Source organism: Alligator mississippiensis, chromosome 2 (genome assembly GCF_030867095.1).
Source record: "Alligator mississippiensis isolate rAllMis1 chromosome 2, rAllMis1, whole genome shotgun sequence".
Taxonomy (NCBI): Eukaryota; Metazoa; Chordata; order Crocodylia; family Alligatoridae; genus Alligator; species Alligator mississippiensis.
Window position 1 is genome coordinate 39,891,059 of NC_081825.1, and position 17,346 is coordinate 39,908,404.

The 17,346-nt window shown below is 43.1% G+C and overlaps 1 protein-coding gene across 3 annotated transcripts in view; it reads left to right on the plus strand.

Moving 5' to 3' along the window:
• The first annotated feature begins 17,158 nt into the window (after window positions 1–17,158).
• RBPJ (recombination signal binding protein for immunoglobulin kappa J region) overlaps window positions 17,159–17,346 on the plus strand; it is a 109,155-nt gene continuing 108,967 nt past the window's right edge. For 2 of the 3 annotated variants that reach the window (XM_006260434.4, XM_059721616.1), the window contains exon 1: window positions 17,169–17,266. Coding sequence is in view for 1 of the 3 variants with exons in the window: in XM_006260435.4 (XP_006260497.1) it covers window positions 17,247–17,266 (20 nt within the window). In the remaining 2 variants the exon portion in view is untranslated. Of the gene's footprint in view, window positions 17,267–17,346 lie in introns of all 3 variants that reach the window. The other variant, XM_006260435.4, reaches the window with a different exon arrangement.

The following is a 17,346-nucleotide window of genomic DNA, read 5'->3' on the forward strand; positions in this document are numbered from 1 at the left end:
TGGGGCAGGGGCTGGGGGCACTGCCCAGCCAGGGTGGTGTACGAGGGAGCAGGATGGAGCCACAGGCAGCTCATTCAGGGGATGGGGGGGGTGGCTCTCTGCCACTGTGGACACCCCTAGGGGGTATGAGGGGCATGTGCCCTCCCCCCCGCTCCCGATTAGTGTGTGGGGCAGATGTGAACTGCTCGCTGTGGGCTCAGGGCTCTCTACTCTGCTGCCTTTTCCTCGGGAGTCCTGCACCAGCCACACACCCCCTGCCCACCTGGCAGCAGTGGGGGTGGTGAGTTGTGCCACCCGCTACTGGGTGGGAAGGGGGCGTGTGGCTGGCGTGGGGGTCCCAGGGCAAAGGCATCAGGGCGGAGAGCCCTGAATCCACAGCGGGCAGCCTGCATCTGCCCTTGCCCTGGTCAGCTCGGCTCTGCTCCACTTAAAAGCATCCCCATGCTTAAAAATGGTGGCAACGGCTCTTGAACTAAAGCTCATTTAATGAACTTTGGATGGGTAAAAAATTGGCTGATGGGGCGCACCCAGAGAGTAGTGGTGGAGGGGTTGTATTCAATCTGGTGAGATGTGAGCAGTGGGGTACCCCAGGGCTCGGTCCTTGGCCCCACACTGTTTAACATCTTCATCAGCAACTTGGACGAAGGGGTGGAAAGCACGCTGTCCAAGTTTGCTGATGACACTAAGATGTGGGGTGAGGTGGACACACTTGAAGGGAGAGAGAGGCTGCAACTAGATTTAGACAGACTACAAAAGTGAGCAGATGAGAATAGGATGGGGTTCAACATAGACAAATGCAGGGTGCTGCACCTTGGGAGAAGGAATCCACAGCATACATGCAGGCTGGGGAGTTCCCTTCTTGAAAGCACAGAGGCAGAATGGGATCTTGGAGTCATTATTGACTCCAAGATGAACATGAGCCGCCAATGCCAGACCGCAGCCAGCAAGTCCAGCCATACCTTGTTATGCATCCAAAGGTGCATCTCAAGCCGGTCCAGAGAGGTGATATTCCCCCTCTATGCAACTTTGGTCAGGCCGCAGTTGGAGTACTGTGTCCAGTACTGGGCGCTGCACTTCCAAAGGGATGTGGCCAGCCTGGAGAGGGTTCAGAGGAGGGCCACCTGCTTGGTGAGAGGCCAGCAGGGCAGGCCCTACAAGGAGAGACCGAGGGACCTGAACCTGTTCAGCCTCAGCAAGAGGAGGCTGAGGGGGGACCTGGTGGCTGCCTACAAACTCATCAGGGGAGATCAACAGCAAATAGGTAGAGCCCTTTTCTCCCCAGCACCACCTGGGGTGACAAGGGACAATGGTAATAAGCTGATGGAGAACAGGTTTAGGTTAGAGATCAGAAGGCAATATTTTACAGTTAGGGTGGCCAAAATCTGGAACCACCTTCCCAGGGAAGTGGTCCTCGCCCCTACCTTGGGCAAATTCAAGAGGAGTTTGGACGATCACCTGTCTGGGGTCTTGTGAACGCAGCATTCATTCCTGTCTGTGGCAGGGGGTCAGGCTAGATGATCTGTTCAGGTCCCTCCTGACCCTAGCTACTATGATACTATGAAAAAGTTTGGTTACCAGTAAAAACTGCAGATATATTTTAGGTTGAGGGTATTTCTATCTGACTCAGGTTCTGTATCTTCTGTTTGCTCCCACATCCTCCCCCTATTCCTTGCTTTGTCTGTCTCAGGTCTCTTTTCACTGTCACGTTCTGCTCCTTCAAATATAGCACATACTTTTTTCAATGGAGCCTCTGTGGTGGCTTGAAATTAGCAAGATACTAAACTGCTGCTTACCAGGCAGTAGGAAACCAAATTTTTGTCAGTTTCCAGCTGCTTTTCAGACAGTGCTGATTGGTTTCTCTTTCCACTGCAGAAAAGCCTGGCACATGGGGGCAACAAATTCAGCATGTCCTTCTGGCCTGTTTTCAATAGGCCTTATAAGTGCCAGAGCAGAGACTGGGAGCAGTTTAATGCTGTCTTCTCAGCCATCCCCCATTCTGTTTGCTGCAGCGACAGTTTCTCCTTTTTACCTCCTTTTCTTTGTCTCTCCCTTTCTCTCCTCTGACATCTCTTCCTACTCATTGGCTTGTATCTCCCTCCCCCAGTGCTGCCCAGAACAGCCACTGTTTTTGTAGGACCTTAAAAACAATATTTTTCTCTTATGCCTCTTTCTACAACAATATTTAAACAGCTGATGGACAAACACCATTCCATAGCTGCGTGTGTTAGTAGCCAGAGCACTTAATATGGTGCACAAACAAGGAAGTAAATAAAAGACTTTTGTTGGCTTCTGCTCCATTCAACATAAAGGCAAAACAAATGCTGACCAAATCAAAACAAAAGTAGAGCATGTTTCTCAGAAGGATTCTACAAATCATGAAAAGTAAAAATATAGAAACCTAGAATATAAAACTATTCTTAAAGTGGTGATTAGGAAATATATGTTGGGTACATTTTTCCTTCCCAAGTTTTATTTATTCTTTTTTAGCATTCTGAGACCTCAGTTTGGATTGGGGGGCTGCTTATTTGAGATGCTGTACAAACACAAAAGATAAATCATACTGTCCTAACAAACCTACAACTTAATTAAGTAAAGCTAATTAACTGAGTAAAAATTCAATAATACAACAATCAGAAAGAATTCCAGGAAAGAGAACAAAAGTAGCAGAAATAGTGATTGTACATGGCACAGAAAATGCTTACTCTTAGCTGACTGCAGTCATTTAAAAATATTTTTAAAGCTACATGTGATCTAGATTTTTTTTTTGCTTATTATTTTATAATTAGCTATTGGCCATTTACTTTACAATTATTATTAAGCAGTTTTCTGTAAGAATGAAGGCAGAAGTGGGTCCTGAAAAATTTGAAGGAGGACAGCATGGTGGATTTTTTAAATTAATTCAGGGAGGGGGCAAAAGGAGGGGGACAGAAGAAAGCACAAAAGTCATTGGGGAGAATAAACAATCCTGGTTGGTTGGTAGCAAAGGGACATCATAATCAAATTTCACTCTGAGTCTGATTTTTCAGAAATGCTCATCATGTGCATGCAGTTCCTATTTATTCACCTGAATTGTTTTCAGTCTACTTGTGCAGAGCAGTTCTGAACATTTGACTGTTTCTTCTCTTACTTCTGCTGCTACTTCATTTTATTATTATCTGCATAGCGTTTAGGAATCCTATTCATCACATGGGATCCCATTATGGTAGATACTATACAAACACACTTCATGTAGATACCTAAATGGGTGAAAATTTTTAAAACCTCATTTTGAAAATCCAGCCCTATTATATGGTTCAGCTGCAACAAGAAAGAAGGAAGCGGAATTTAATTGAAAACCTCATTTAAAAAAACCCAGAATAATTTAGCATGTGTGTGTGTGTGTGCGCATACGCGCGTACATGTGCACTTTTCATTGTTTGGAGACAACTGAATGTTTTATATTTAAAGTTATTTTATGAGGCCAGAACACATTCTTGCTTTTGAGTGTTGTTATTTAACATTTTGTGAACTATGTCTCAATATAAGACCTCCATTTTTCTGCAGAACAGATAACAGCAGTCTGAGTTTTCCTCAACATTGTCTGTCCAACAAATATGCCTGAATTCTTATCTAGAAGAGCCAGAGTTAGAGATAAAAACATGAGTTCTCCTCCGTGCTAATTCAGGCCTTGGCTTCTCTTCTGAAGCTGCCAACAAGGGTAGAAGTATGTGCCAAGTGGGAGGATTTCTGTGATGCAGACACCTGCCTACTAGGAACTAGACTGAGAGGACAACAAATAATTTCTCATAGGCTACAGAATGGTCATCAGATTATAATAACTTTCAGCATCTACACACTTTCAGCGTCTACGCACTTAGATTTAGATTGGTGACTTAGAGGTTAAAGGTTCTTCTTTATCCCATCACCCCATTACTAGTCTCCCGGGAGATTCAGTTTGACAGCTTTTTTTCCCTTTCTTACATTAAAGAGACACTTAAGTTATTTAACTTTACATAAATGGCACTATCATGTACAATCTATTGATTAACTATTCTTCTGATTCCACATCAGGTTTTCTTTTTAAAACAATTAACAATTCATTTGTAAAATAAATACAATTTTTAATTCTGCCTATACAGATATAGGCAGTTTAAACAGCATCTGCACCTTATGGAGCACAAATCAAGACTGAGATGCACATCAGAGGTACCTCATCCACATATTTCTGTCTGTACTGCTTCAAGAGGAATTTTCTAAGAGAATACAGTAGTTGTTTTTCCATTCACCAAAAGGCTGCAGAACCAGCTTGGCTACTCCTGCAGAGTGTGGTGTTTACTTCAGTGTGTAAGGCCAAGTGGGTGGGGTTTGGCAGGCTTGTAGGTACAGCCAGCCTGAAGGGCCGCTGCTCTACACATTATTACTGGGCAAAAAAGACTGCATAGTGGAAACAGCAGGGGGATGGCCTCATAACTCTTACCTGCTTTTGAAAGTCTGTCTGTGGAAACAGCTGGGGAGTGCTAGAGCTGGTAAGGTGGAATCTACCAGTATGCATGAATTCAGCCTCACTGTTTGCTAACAAGACCTGCCACTTTGGTGAAAGACTTTCCACTTTGGTGAAAGGTCACATGCTGTGGGCATACTAGGACTGCAACAGATACTGTATAGTAACATGGGAAAGAGAGTAGGACAGATCCTCTAGGTAATGTTGTATGTTCTCAAGGGTTGAGTATAAAAGTGTGTGATAGGTTTTTATATAGGAGCACTGGAAAGCCTTATGTGTCTGCTTTCTTACACACACCATGATATTGTCTAGTGAGCCATGTTACCATTCCTGCATCAGAGATGTTTAGATGTCAAAAATCAGTTCCTCACCAACTGCCACTGGGGTTGTAGAGGGGCTAAGACTGTTAGATACCTTGGAAAACATTATACGCAATGGTGGAAGAGCCTCATCTGAAAATTGGAGTGGTCAGAGTGAATTCTGTGATTCCAATACCTTTTCCCATCTTAAGTTCTCCACTTTATCAACTGTCCATCACACTCCCTGCTGGAAGCTAACTAAGCTGACGGTGGAAGGCTAAACTAGTGTAGTAAAATAATTTGGGGCGGGCAAGCGGGGTGGCACTAGCAGCAGCTGGGGACAGTAAGAGTCTCTTCCCACTGTTCTCTTCAGCACTCCTCCTCCCCCAATCCACACTATCTGATAGGGTTTGCCTTATGTGCAAAACTTGCTAATTATGTCTTTGAGCAAGAGTTTAATTCTTAGTTCACTCTTGAAAAGCAGAGTATAATTAGGAAAGTTCAAAGAATCCTTAAGGCTAGGGACAGAAATTACACATAAATTAGTATAAGTGATCAGAAACCGGTTCGAATCTGTGACATAGAAGAAATTCAGTGCACATAAATCACTTTTAGAATGGCTGAAACTGGTTTAAGATAAACCTGGATGGATGTAGTATCAGACTTAACTGATTTAGGTTAAATCGGTTTATGGAACTTCTGTTCCAGATCCCCTGCAGATTCAAGTTAACTCTCAGTCCCCCAGCATCCCAGGATGCTTTGTATTTCCCCAGCAACTCCCCCATGGGCAGGCTAGGCTTGGCCCAAGCTGCCTGCTCCAGGCATGTGGATGCATTTCCGGAATCAAAAGTGATGTCTGTTCACTTGCTTATCAGTTCAATCTACACAGTTTAGACTAATCTTTGAAGATTGAACTGATTCAGCCTCAGGGTTTTTGACTGTCTGTATTTAGTTTAAAATAACCTGAATTGCCATACAAAAGTTCTTTTATTTTATTGGTGGCTGGAGCTTGCTGAAGTGTGATATACATGAAAACTCATCTAGTTGAAGACTGACTATTTGTGCACTCAAACCAAGAAAGATAGAGATTTGGCTGTATACACATACGCAGGCTGATGCAAAAAAAGATAGAGGTGCAGATAGAGAAAGAGAAATTGCAGTGAGACAGTTTGTAACCACAGATGAAGAATAGTACATCAAAGCATTTAATATATGTATACTTGAAGCCTTCATTAATTTTTATCTTAGCTTTTTTGTGGACTTTGAACATCTATTTTTTTTTAAACTAGAGGTGCTTGCTCCCTCAAGCATCTTTTTCAATTTACTCTGTCAGACATAAATATAGTACTATGATCGCTACTTTTCAGCTGACTGGTGACAGTTTTCCCCTCTTCAGTTTGTGTCACTGGCCTGAAATTACAAAGCAGAGATCCCCAAGAACATGTTTTGTGATGCATATCAACTTTCATAGTGTTCCTTTGTTTGGAATGTAACAGAGCATTGTGATGCCTGTGTCCAGGGAGCAGGTTTGCCTTATTGTTCTTGTAAATATGTACTGCCGGGTGCAGCTCAGTGGAAGGCATTGAGTTTGTGCATGACTGACGCCGACCCGGACAACTGCTCTGACCCCCAGCAGATGGTGGTGCAGGGACTCCAGTGATCTGGAACTAATAGCATGTGCCATTTCTTTTTGTTTTGAACAGACAGCCAGGCCTTACATTTCCCTCCCCTCTGCTGCAACAGCTGTATATACAGTACAAGCTGGCAAAACTCTTAACTGTCATTTCAGTGCTCCTCCTCTATCATTAATCATCAGTCCTGGAGTGATGAGACTTCATCAAAATGAATGCTATGTGTACACAGCATGGCTTCTTCTATCCTTAATTAAAAATGTATGTGCTGAGAGATGATTTAGACCTCTGTCCAATTCTGTTGAAATTTTCCTGAAGAAAAATTAGTATAAGTAAAAATTTAAAAACATCTCCCTTAGTTTTAAAACCATATTGTATATCCTTAAAGTAAATCACCTAACTTTTGAGAGAACAAGCAAGAGCTTCTATGGTTTCATTAACTTTTCATCCTCATTTATTGTTTTATATTAATATATTCGAATGAAGGATTGTTTTCAAAGTCATGTAAAATATGGATGAAAATCTGTAACTTAAGTTTCTTTCCAGAGCTGCAAAGGATTTATTTCTTCAGAATGACAACAAAGCAGTTGATGTCTGTTTTTATAGGAGAAGATCCAGCTTTCACATAAACCAGTGTCACTGATAGTGTGTGGGACATCTTATCAAAGTTAAAAAAAGAGAGAGAAACCAAAATAATAGCTCATCAAAGCTCAGTCTATATGTTCTAATTTATGTTGGCCCATGGTATAAATGGGTCATTGAACTTTCATAAGTAGTCACTAGTGAATTCCTATGGTGTAGGAAGACTGCCTGGATCTGGGAAAGACCGCACAACTGCTCCCTGCCAGTAGTTCCAGTACAAGGGGAGGATTTCAGAGAAGGGGGTCATGGCTGCTGGCTGCAGCTGAACTCAGTATTTGACTGCTGAAACAGTTTCTTAGGGCCACTGACAGAGTAAGGCAGATCTTCATGTTGCTTTAAATTTGTTGTGGCTCAAGACAGACAATGACTCAGACCAGGACTGGGGGATTTTCATAGATTTCATAGACATTAGGGCTGGAAGGGACCTTGGAAGATCATCGAGTCCAGCCCCCCGCCCAAAGGGCAGGACGTCAGCTGGGGTCATAGGATCCCAGCAAGATAAGCATCCAGTTTCATCTTGAAGGTGTTCAATGAAGGCGCTTGAACCACCTCCGGTGGCAGGCTGTTCCAGACCTTGGGGGCTCGGACAGTAAAGAAATTCTTCCTTATGTCCAGCCTGAAACGATCTTGTAGTAGTTTGTGACCATTCGTCCTCGTCATCCCTTGGGGCGCTCTGGTGAACAAACGTTCCCCTAGATACTGGTGGTCACCCCTGATAAACTTGTAGGTGGCCATCAGATCACCCCTGAGCCTGCGCTTTTCCAGGCTAAAGAGCCCCAGGGCTCTCAGCCTGTCATCGTAGGGTCTGCTTCCCTGACCTCTGATCATGCGCGTGGCTCTTCTCTGGACTCTCTCAAGCTTCTCCACATCCTTTTTGAATTGTGGAGCCCAAAACTGGACGCAGTACTCCAGCTGCGGCCTCACTAAGGCCGAGTACAGGGGGAGAATGACGTCCTGGGATTTGCTTGAGAAGCATCTATGGATGCAAGCCAGCGTTTTGGTCGCTTTACTAGCCACAGCATCGCATTGCAGGCTCATGTTCATCTTGTGGTCAATGATGACCCCCAAGTCTCTTTCTTCCATAGTGCTAGCCAACATAGCACTGCCGAGCCTATAAGGATGCTGCGGGTTTTTTTTCCCAAGGTGGAGAACCTTGCATTTATCGGCGTTGAACACCATCAGATTCTCATCCGCCCACTTGCTGAGCCTGTCCAGGTCAGCCTGGATCATCCGCCTGTCTTCTGGTGTGGATGCTTTGCCCCAAAGTTTGGTGTCATCGGCGAACTTGGCCAGTCCGCTTCTGACTCCAGTGTCCACATCATTAATGAAGATGTTGAACAGTATGGGTCCAAGGACAGAGCCCTGGGGGACCCCACTGGTCACAGGACACCATGATGAGTGATGGCAGGCACAATAGTAGTATAAAGTATCAGGGGTTAGAAATGCTTTTCCTGTTCTGCAAAACTTCTTGAGGTTTTAAAAAATGTACCCATTCTCCATCAGGACAAACCTAGGACCTCTTGAAAGTTTTTTTTTGCATAAAACTAAGAAGACAGATACCCCAGAATAGCAAATATCCCTAGGATTAAGGCACTCACCTGGGATAATTGAGTTCTACATTCAAGTCCTGTTTTATTAAGGCTGGAATCTGACTCCAGTGCTATGACCACTGAGATTATTCTGGGGGTTCTCTCTCTCAACCTTTTTTATTTTTGGAGCCACTGTATATAAATAACGAAATATTCATTGGAGCAAGGACTTGAATTAGGCCTCCAAGGATCCAGGGTCAGTCTGTGCCACCAGGCTAGTTTCTCTTCTGGCTTGGGGATGAGTCTTATTTGCACTCTTTTTACCAGAAATCCCATCAGACTTGAATAACACTTATTGGCAAAAGCTCATTGAAACCAGTTTCAGTTTTGATGAATCATCATTTTCTGAAGAAAAAATGTTCCACTGGAAAATTCCTGAAGAGCTCTAGTGTAAACCATAACCTTAACCTTTCCCCCTACCTCCCTTCAAGTTAGATTCAGCTTCAGCTCAGACACACTGCTGAATTGGGTCATGAATGGACAAGATGAGAAACAAAACCCCAAAATCTTCTGGGATGGAAAGAAGAAATAACTGGGAAAGAAGAAAACACAGTTGAAAGAGGTGATGGGTAAGGGTGACTATTCATAGGGAACTAGAGGCCTGTTCTTAAAAGATGCAGTACACCTGAAACAATAGCAACTAGAGGTTGTTTACCACTCAGCAGGATTAGATCCCAAATAAATTGTGTGAATGCAACACAGGGTCCTAACCTTGAAGACATATCTGAGGCATAAGTAGCATTATTCTCTTTATCACTCCTATTAGTTTTAGTAGGTTTAAATACCTAAGTAAAATGATACATGGGATTAACTGCTGGCAGAATGAGGGCCAGAAATGAGAAGAAAAGCAAACTGATAATTAAGCAGCAAGTAATAGGGTAGCTGCAAGGGACAGTACAAAAAGTAAATCTTAATTGTAACAAGGAACATTTAAGTTCTTGCAGGCATGTAGGGTACAGAAAATTAAAACAAGAATTGCAGGCATGCAGGGTGCAGTCCATTAGGGAGGTGGAGTGGTATAGTACACCAGACAGGTGGGTGGTACGGTGCCTGACTGTGTCCCACGCCTCTGCCCACCTGCCTCTGCCTGCAGCAGCACCACTGACTTGGAGCAGGGGAGGCAGTGTCCTGGATTTCCTAAAAAATTATGTGGTCACCCTACCTAAGCATCAATTATATCTTCACAACAGCATTTATTAAAAGTGGTTCATATGCCTTGTGTTGGCTGTCTGCAAATGATCATGTTCTGTAATTTGCTCTGCAACCTCTGCACGCCTACACTGGTACTTGTTTGTAGAACTGCATACTAATGATTTCTGTTGGTATTTTATCCATTTCTGTGCAGTACCTGGTTTTGACTAGAATCTAGACTTTGCTAATAAATAGTATAATAGTTACACTGCGAAATAGGTTTAGCAATGCGTTATGTGCATCCAGTGGCTATCTTGAGAGGCTGGCTTGCTCAGCTTCTTTCTGTATACAGTTGTAGCCAGTATGAAATTTCCTTATGCCCTAACTACAATATCAGAGTGTGCATACTCAAGACTGCATTCTGCTTTTGCATTTGTAAAATAAAATTTGAGGTTTGATTATTTTGAGACATTTTGTAGAGAATTTTGACCTTGTTTTCTTTGGGTTGAATTACTGAGATCATGTGCTGAAGTGTGTAAGCATGTATTATTTCAAAGGATGTTTTGAAAGGAAGACCAGTTATAGGCATCTAGCACCCATTTTACCTTAACCATTTAGGGACAGTAGGTGTGATATTTGCTTCCACAGTGCAGAGATCTCACTACTGCACAAGACAGAAAGTTTAGAGCTCAGACAACATAGCATTAAATACTTTTTCCTTCATGAAGACATCTGTTTTCTTACCAGTTAAAAACTGTAACTGTTACAGATTCAGCCCAGGGTGCTATTTTATTTATTGATAAAAATCCATTCAGCAGGCAAAGGTCTGAACCCAGTTTGTGCTTTGTTTTTACTAGCTATTATCTGTAAAGTATAGATGCAATTCATGTTAAAAGGAAATAAACCATTTTTGCCCATTGTGCTAAATTTATTTGAGCGGCGTTAAACCACAGTGCCCTGCGTGTGCTGTCATTATCATTTCACAGAAAAAAAGAGAATGAAAAGAATAAAAACAGTATAATACATTCTATTGTTCTCTAACATGTTTAAAAAACTGGGGGATACTTTTACAGTGTAAATTTTAAAGGACATTCTGTTGCTGCACTTTTCAGTAATTCACTTTGTAATCACTCTAATGCTGGCTTGAAACTAGAACAGGTGTTAAAACTAGCCAATATTGACTACTGCATGCAGCAGCTTCATACATAAATTTAAGTGCACCAGGGTGGGGTCATTAGTCTGATGATATCAGCAGTTCTGAACTTGGATTGTGAGATGTTTGACAGAGAATTTCCTGAATAGTAGGACAAGCCAAATGTCACCTTCAAAGCTATGGTATTTGAAGATTTCAGAGTGTATATTCCACAACTGATTAATGAACTCTGTCAAACCTTCAGGTATTAAATGGGCAACAGCATCAGTCACAAAAGAGTGAATGGGATGGGTAGAAAGACTGAGAGGACATACAGGAGCCCTGGAGGATTTTGAGAGAGGTACTTTCAGGTTTGCCTGAATAGAAAGGGCCCATTGTCAGAGGGATTCATGGAAATAGCATTACTAACCTCTTTAAAAAGAAAAACCCAGTAGGAGGGGCATGGGATAAGCTAGATAAGCTATGTAGGGGAGGGGAAAAACCTGACTTAATATAAAATCGAGATCAAGGTTACTCCTTCCAGGTGGGCAGGGAGGAAGGACAAAATGTTATATATTAGAAGGCCTTGGGGATTGACAGGAATTAAAATATATATTTTTAATTAAATAATTCAGAATTATCTAGCTATGCATACCATTAAAATACACAACCACATGATATTAATACTGTTAACCTCATCTTCCCTTCCCCCTCTTCCTTCCTATTGTCTGTTATACTTGTATCTTACATCTTGTCTTTGTGGGTGGGAACTACCCACTCTTATACTGGGTATCACAATGAGCCCTAAAGCTGACTACAACTTTTGGAAACTACCATAATGATAAAACAATATAGTGATAAGATAAAACCTGCTAGTGTTGAGATTTATATAATGAATTATTTATTTTCTTGGTGGTATTAGGCTATTTGAGAATATGGCACTCAAAAACCCTGCTGGGGTCTGGGGTCAGAGGGGTTAAACTTCCCTTCCCCTGAGTATGGAGCTGCCTTGCCTGTTTACTTAGTGCTGGTTGCAGCTGTGGACTACAAATCCCAGAGGTGCTTGGAAGCAGGAAGAAGAAGTGATGAGAAACCCTACAGAGTCCTGCTGCTTTGAGTCTGGACTGCAAATCCCAGAGACCTAAGGGGCAGCAGGAAAAGGAAGTGAACACACAGCCCATGCTGGCTATGTACCAGAGAGCTGTGCTCTAGCACTCTCCAGCTTCTGGGTTGAGCTGCTGCAGGCATATGGCTGCATTTTCTGATTCAAAAGTGAACGTTCATTTGCTTATTGGTTCAATCTTTGCAGTTTAGACTAACTTGCAAAGACTGAATCAATTCAGCTTTGGGCTTTTTGACTGTCTGTACTTAGCCCAAAAAGGGGTGGGCAAACTAGATTACATGTATTGAAGTTTATTTAGAGTTCCATTGTTGCAAGTAACTAGCTTATTTATTTATTTATTTCTAACTGGAGACATCCATAAAATGTAAGATTTTTCAGAAATCAGTTCCCTTTAGAATGCCCCAATATCACTAGACAGATTTAAAAATGTAGGCTAGATTTAGAACTTTTCCATTGTTACAGCATGGCTGTAATGGGCCTTAACTCACTTGGCACAGGAGGTTGAAAACATTGACTTACATAACAAATAAATCCATATAATTATTGTCTAAACCTTGTATTTAAAATTCGTCATTACTCAAATCTGGCATTGTCCACTACCAACGATCAGAATTTAGACCTCAATCCAAGGAGGTGCTGAAGTTAAGTCAGTAAAAAGTGAGTATTTTGTGCTTTATTGAGGTTGGGCCCTTTAGCAAAAGAAGTCATACATATAAACAGTGATAATTACAAAAAATTGTCTGAGCTTTTGCCATAATTTTTCCCCTAGAAAGTACCAATTTTAGACCAACTCTGATTTTGACAGTATTCCTGACTTAGTTCAAGAGCCTGACCTTCAGTATGACTGACCTTTTGTACTGCTACATAAGGTTTATGATTTTAAAAATGTTTCAGTAGTGTCTTTTTGTTAAGTACACCTGAATCAGTGATAGAAAGCACTGTTATGTAGTCTTAAACTACTGTGCTATTTATTAATTATTGAAAACAAAGTGCCTTCTCTGAGATCCAATTAATTTTTTTATTAATCAAAATGTCTTATTTGTAAAATATTAAAAGAAGTCTAGACACTAAATATTATTGTGCACTATATTTTTACATTTTCCAGTTTAATTTAAAACACACAAAAGAGGGGCCCCATAAAATGACCATCTAGAGACAGTTGATGGCAAGAATCCAGAAACGATTCTTAATGGGACGGAACTAGCATGAGATGAGATCATTCTTCAATTTGGAGGGGAAAAAAAGATGTTTTCAAGAAGAAATTTTTCAAAAGGATTACAAATTGTTGTTTCACAAACAATACAGAGGATCTGCGGTATACACTGTGTTTCAGATGAAGAGTGTGCCGATAAAGGAACCAATCAAAATCCTTTTATGATTAATGAGGAGAGGGAACTCATGATAGGAAAAGAGTCTCCTGAATTATAACTGAGTTGTTTGCTGTAGTTCCAAAGCATGAGTTCACTACAGTTTGTCTGGCAAGATTTTCTTCCTTGCATTAAGTTAGCATTAGCAGTGGAGAGTAAGTATAAAAACAGAGCAAAAACTGAGTCATGGACATGATGGAAAATTCAATCTTTTATAAGTATGGGAGCCAGCAGATTTAGTAAAAATTAAGTAACTCTCAAAATCTCCTTCTCAAATTGGGATTTTAATTAATGTTAGATTTGAGTTTGAACCTAGATTGATGAAGAAGACAAGCTGAATGGGAGCTACTACTGAGCTTTAAGCACCGTAATCTTAGTCTTTTTAAACACAGGTATCTAATAGACAACCGCCCTTTAACTCGAAAGGTCAACTTTGTATTTTGTTATGCGAATTACTTTTTCAGGTCTAAGATACCTGTTCTGAACCCCAAAGGAAAGTTGTCTCTCTTTCTCTTAATGTCAAAATGATAGTCTATATCCAAATATTTTAAGATCTTGGATACTGATACCTCTTCTCATGCATTCTCATCCAACCTCTAACCTTTCCAGATTGTCCAAAAAGTAACTCTTAAGATCATTTAATTGAGTGAAGCAAGGTCTTACATTCAACTTGTTGGCATTTATCTATCTTGTTACACAATGACTTCTGAACACTCCATCTCATTAAGTCCACAATTTGAGAAAATGTTCTAGTTCAAAGACATTGATTTCTATGTACATCAAAAAAACCAAAAAATCTTTAAAATCTTGAATGTGGGATGTATGCGACAGTAAGCTGGGGTGGGCAAAGTATGGCCCACAGGAGGGTGCCCAGATTGGATCCAGCCTGCGGCCGCTTCCACAGTACTCCACATGGGGCTGAGCCCTGCCAGGGGGCAGCCACCACTGGACTCCCACCTGTTCTTGCTGCGCCTGGCCAGAACTTGCAGCTTTCCGGCAGGTGGTGCTTGGCTCCCGCCAGCTCCAGTAGCTTTTCATCTTCCTGCCCCTGTTGCGCTGCTCCAGGTGAGTGGGAAGCTGCACCCAGGTGGCTCCTGCCCTAGCTGTAGCTCCAGGCTGCCTTCCACCCACTCTGCCTGCCTACCTACCTCTACCTGCATGATGAGCAGTCACCTGCAGGCAGCTGAGTGAGTGGAAGACATCTGGGAAGAGCTGGAGCCACCTGGTTGCAGTTTCCCTCCTGTCCAGAGTGGCGCTGCATGAGCAGGAAGAGGAGCAGCTGCTGGAGGTGTGGCGGTAGCTAAACACCACTCACCAGCAAGCTGTGCATGCTGGCTGGTACCCGGGCTGCAGTTAGCAGGTATGGGCTGCCCTGGGTGGGAGCGGGCGGGGGCTCGGACCTATGCAGTGTTGTGGGGGCAGCTGCAGGCCATACTGTCTGGGAAAGCTTTGCTTCATGCTGCCCTGTCCCATCCCTCTTTTCCCAGGCCAGCTCCTGGAATCTAGCACTCAGGCAGCCTCCCCTCTCCCCCACAATATGCCCACCCCACACCCTCCACTCACACCCCCTCCATCCCTGCCAATATACTAGAGTAAGACTTTATTTTGAGTTATGCAATCACCTCTATATACACTACTCAAAAAAACCAAGTCAGGACAAAAATTGTTGTTTTTTTTTAAAATAAAAATAGAATGTTACAGTAATGTTTGATTTTTTTTTTTTAGTGTATGATTTTATCTACAATTTGTTAAAATGATACCTTCTACAAATTTTGTGTGTGCGGCCCTCAACAGCTCACCAAAACTCATTTAAGTGGCCCTCCAGTTGAAATAATTGCCCACCCTGCACTAAGCACTAACATCCTTAACAGAGCCTGCAGCTTCAAACACATCTATAGATCATAGGTAAAAGATTTGGTTGAAAAGCAGTCGTAACAGGATGGATTGTTTCAAATCATGGTTTTTATCATGATTTGAATCAAAAACATGATAATTTCAGTCCTCTTTGCATTTGTACTCCTTAATTTCCTGAGGAAAGGTTAATTCTTGTTGATTTTTGTCCTGATATAGCTTTTACACTAAATTATGTCTGTATTTTTGCTAACCAAAAGGATCTATTATCTTTACACATAAGCAATTATATAGTTTAGTAGCTACTAATATTCATTTGGTTCATTATTTTAGGTTAGGAAACAATAAAGAGTGTAGGAGTTTAGGTTGTAGCCGTGTTGGTCGAAGGACATAGGCAGACAAGGTTCCTTGGGTGAATTTGATATCTTTTATTATACCAACCCAAATAGTTGGAGAATAGTTATTAAGCTGCTGAAACTTCCTTAGCCTGACGAAGTGTTTTTGAACCCGAAAGCTTGCTTAATAACTATTCTCCAACTATTTGGGTTGGTCTAATAAAAGATACCAAATTCACCCAAGGAATAAAGAGTGTAGGTCTTTTTAAATCCTGAATGTTTACAACTTGCAATTTGGATGGAATTGGGAATAAAATGCAGAGGAATAGCATTTTACTACTGTTTTTATTGGTTAAATAAATACACTTGAAGTGTGACAGACACAGAAGAAAAAAAGTTGCATATATTCACAGACATTAGGGCTGGAAGGGACCTTGGAAGATCATTGAGTCCAGCCCCCTCATTGAGTCCAGACATTTTAAACTAAATTTTAAGTTGACTTATGAAACAAACTAAGCATTCTATGTAGCTAGTGAACTGAATTATGTTGGGTCGACACGTGCGTCAAGATTTTGGAAGTAGATTTTAACCTCTTGTGTTTCCTAAGTATTGACTGATAGATCGGAAAAAGAAAATAAGCCTCTCGGCAACGACGAGCTGAAATGTTTCTCAACTATGAACAAAACTGAACAAAAGGAAGAGGATTCTTCTTTCTCCACCTACAACAGAGGGCCCAGATGTCTAAAGCTGCTTTTCCACTTTGCTTGAAAACTGGGTCCTGAGGCTTTGCTTGCGACTTCATCCCCGCTCAGTGGCTTGACAGACTTTAAAACTCGGTCGCAAAAACACAGCTTGAACGGTGGGTTTTTGAATCACGTTAAACGACAGGAAGGGGCAGCATCCAGAGGAGGCCTTCACAGAGGCTGTCCTAAGACCAGTTTTACTTTTAAATCACTTTTTGGGGGGTTTCTTTTTTAGCCCAGCGGTCTTCCATTTTATCACGGCCTCATTTTCCACCTGCCCCTCCTTCCCCCACGGCCACAGCCGGAAACCCGCTCATCTCGGTCCCGGGGGCCACGTGCCCGTAGCAGTTGCTGTCCATTCGAGGGCAAACCCCTTGGCCTGCAGGTGCTGGCAGCTGAGTTCTCCCTGCTGGTTGCCCTCGCCCTCTGCGCTGCGGGCGGGTACGCCTGCCCCAAGCCTGGCGGGTGGGGCGCCGGGTGAGACCCGGCCCCACGCGCCCACCACAGGAAACTACGGCCCGGCCCCACCCCACGCCGCCCACTTTGTGCTCCGAGGCGCGTCCCCCCGGCGAATGGGCGCGTCCCCCGTGCTCTGCGCAGACCCCTCCCGCCCGGGATGGTTTCTCCCGCCCCCAAGGCGCAGGAAGTTTCCGAGCCTAGACTCCGCCGCCGACAGGGAATCCCCCTCGCGCTCCTCTCGCGAGACGCACCATCTCCTCTTCCCTTCGGCGCCGGCATTCTCGCGAGACTCGGGCAGGTTCCCACGCCTGCTGCTGTTGTGTCTGACTGACACTGGGAGAGCCCGGCGCGCGGGGGGTGGTGCGCGCTCCGCGTGTGCGCTCTATGGGCCCACGCACGCGCGCTCTCCGGCAGGGCCGCCGCGCTCTCGCGAGACTAGGAGTTTTGGCGAGAGTTTGTGGAAGATGGCGCCTGTTGTGACAGGGTAAGTGCGGAGGCTTCGCCGCACCGCGCCGCCCGAGGCCCCCGCCCGTGCCCGCCGGGGCTCCACCGCCTGCCCCGCCC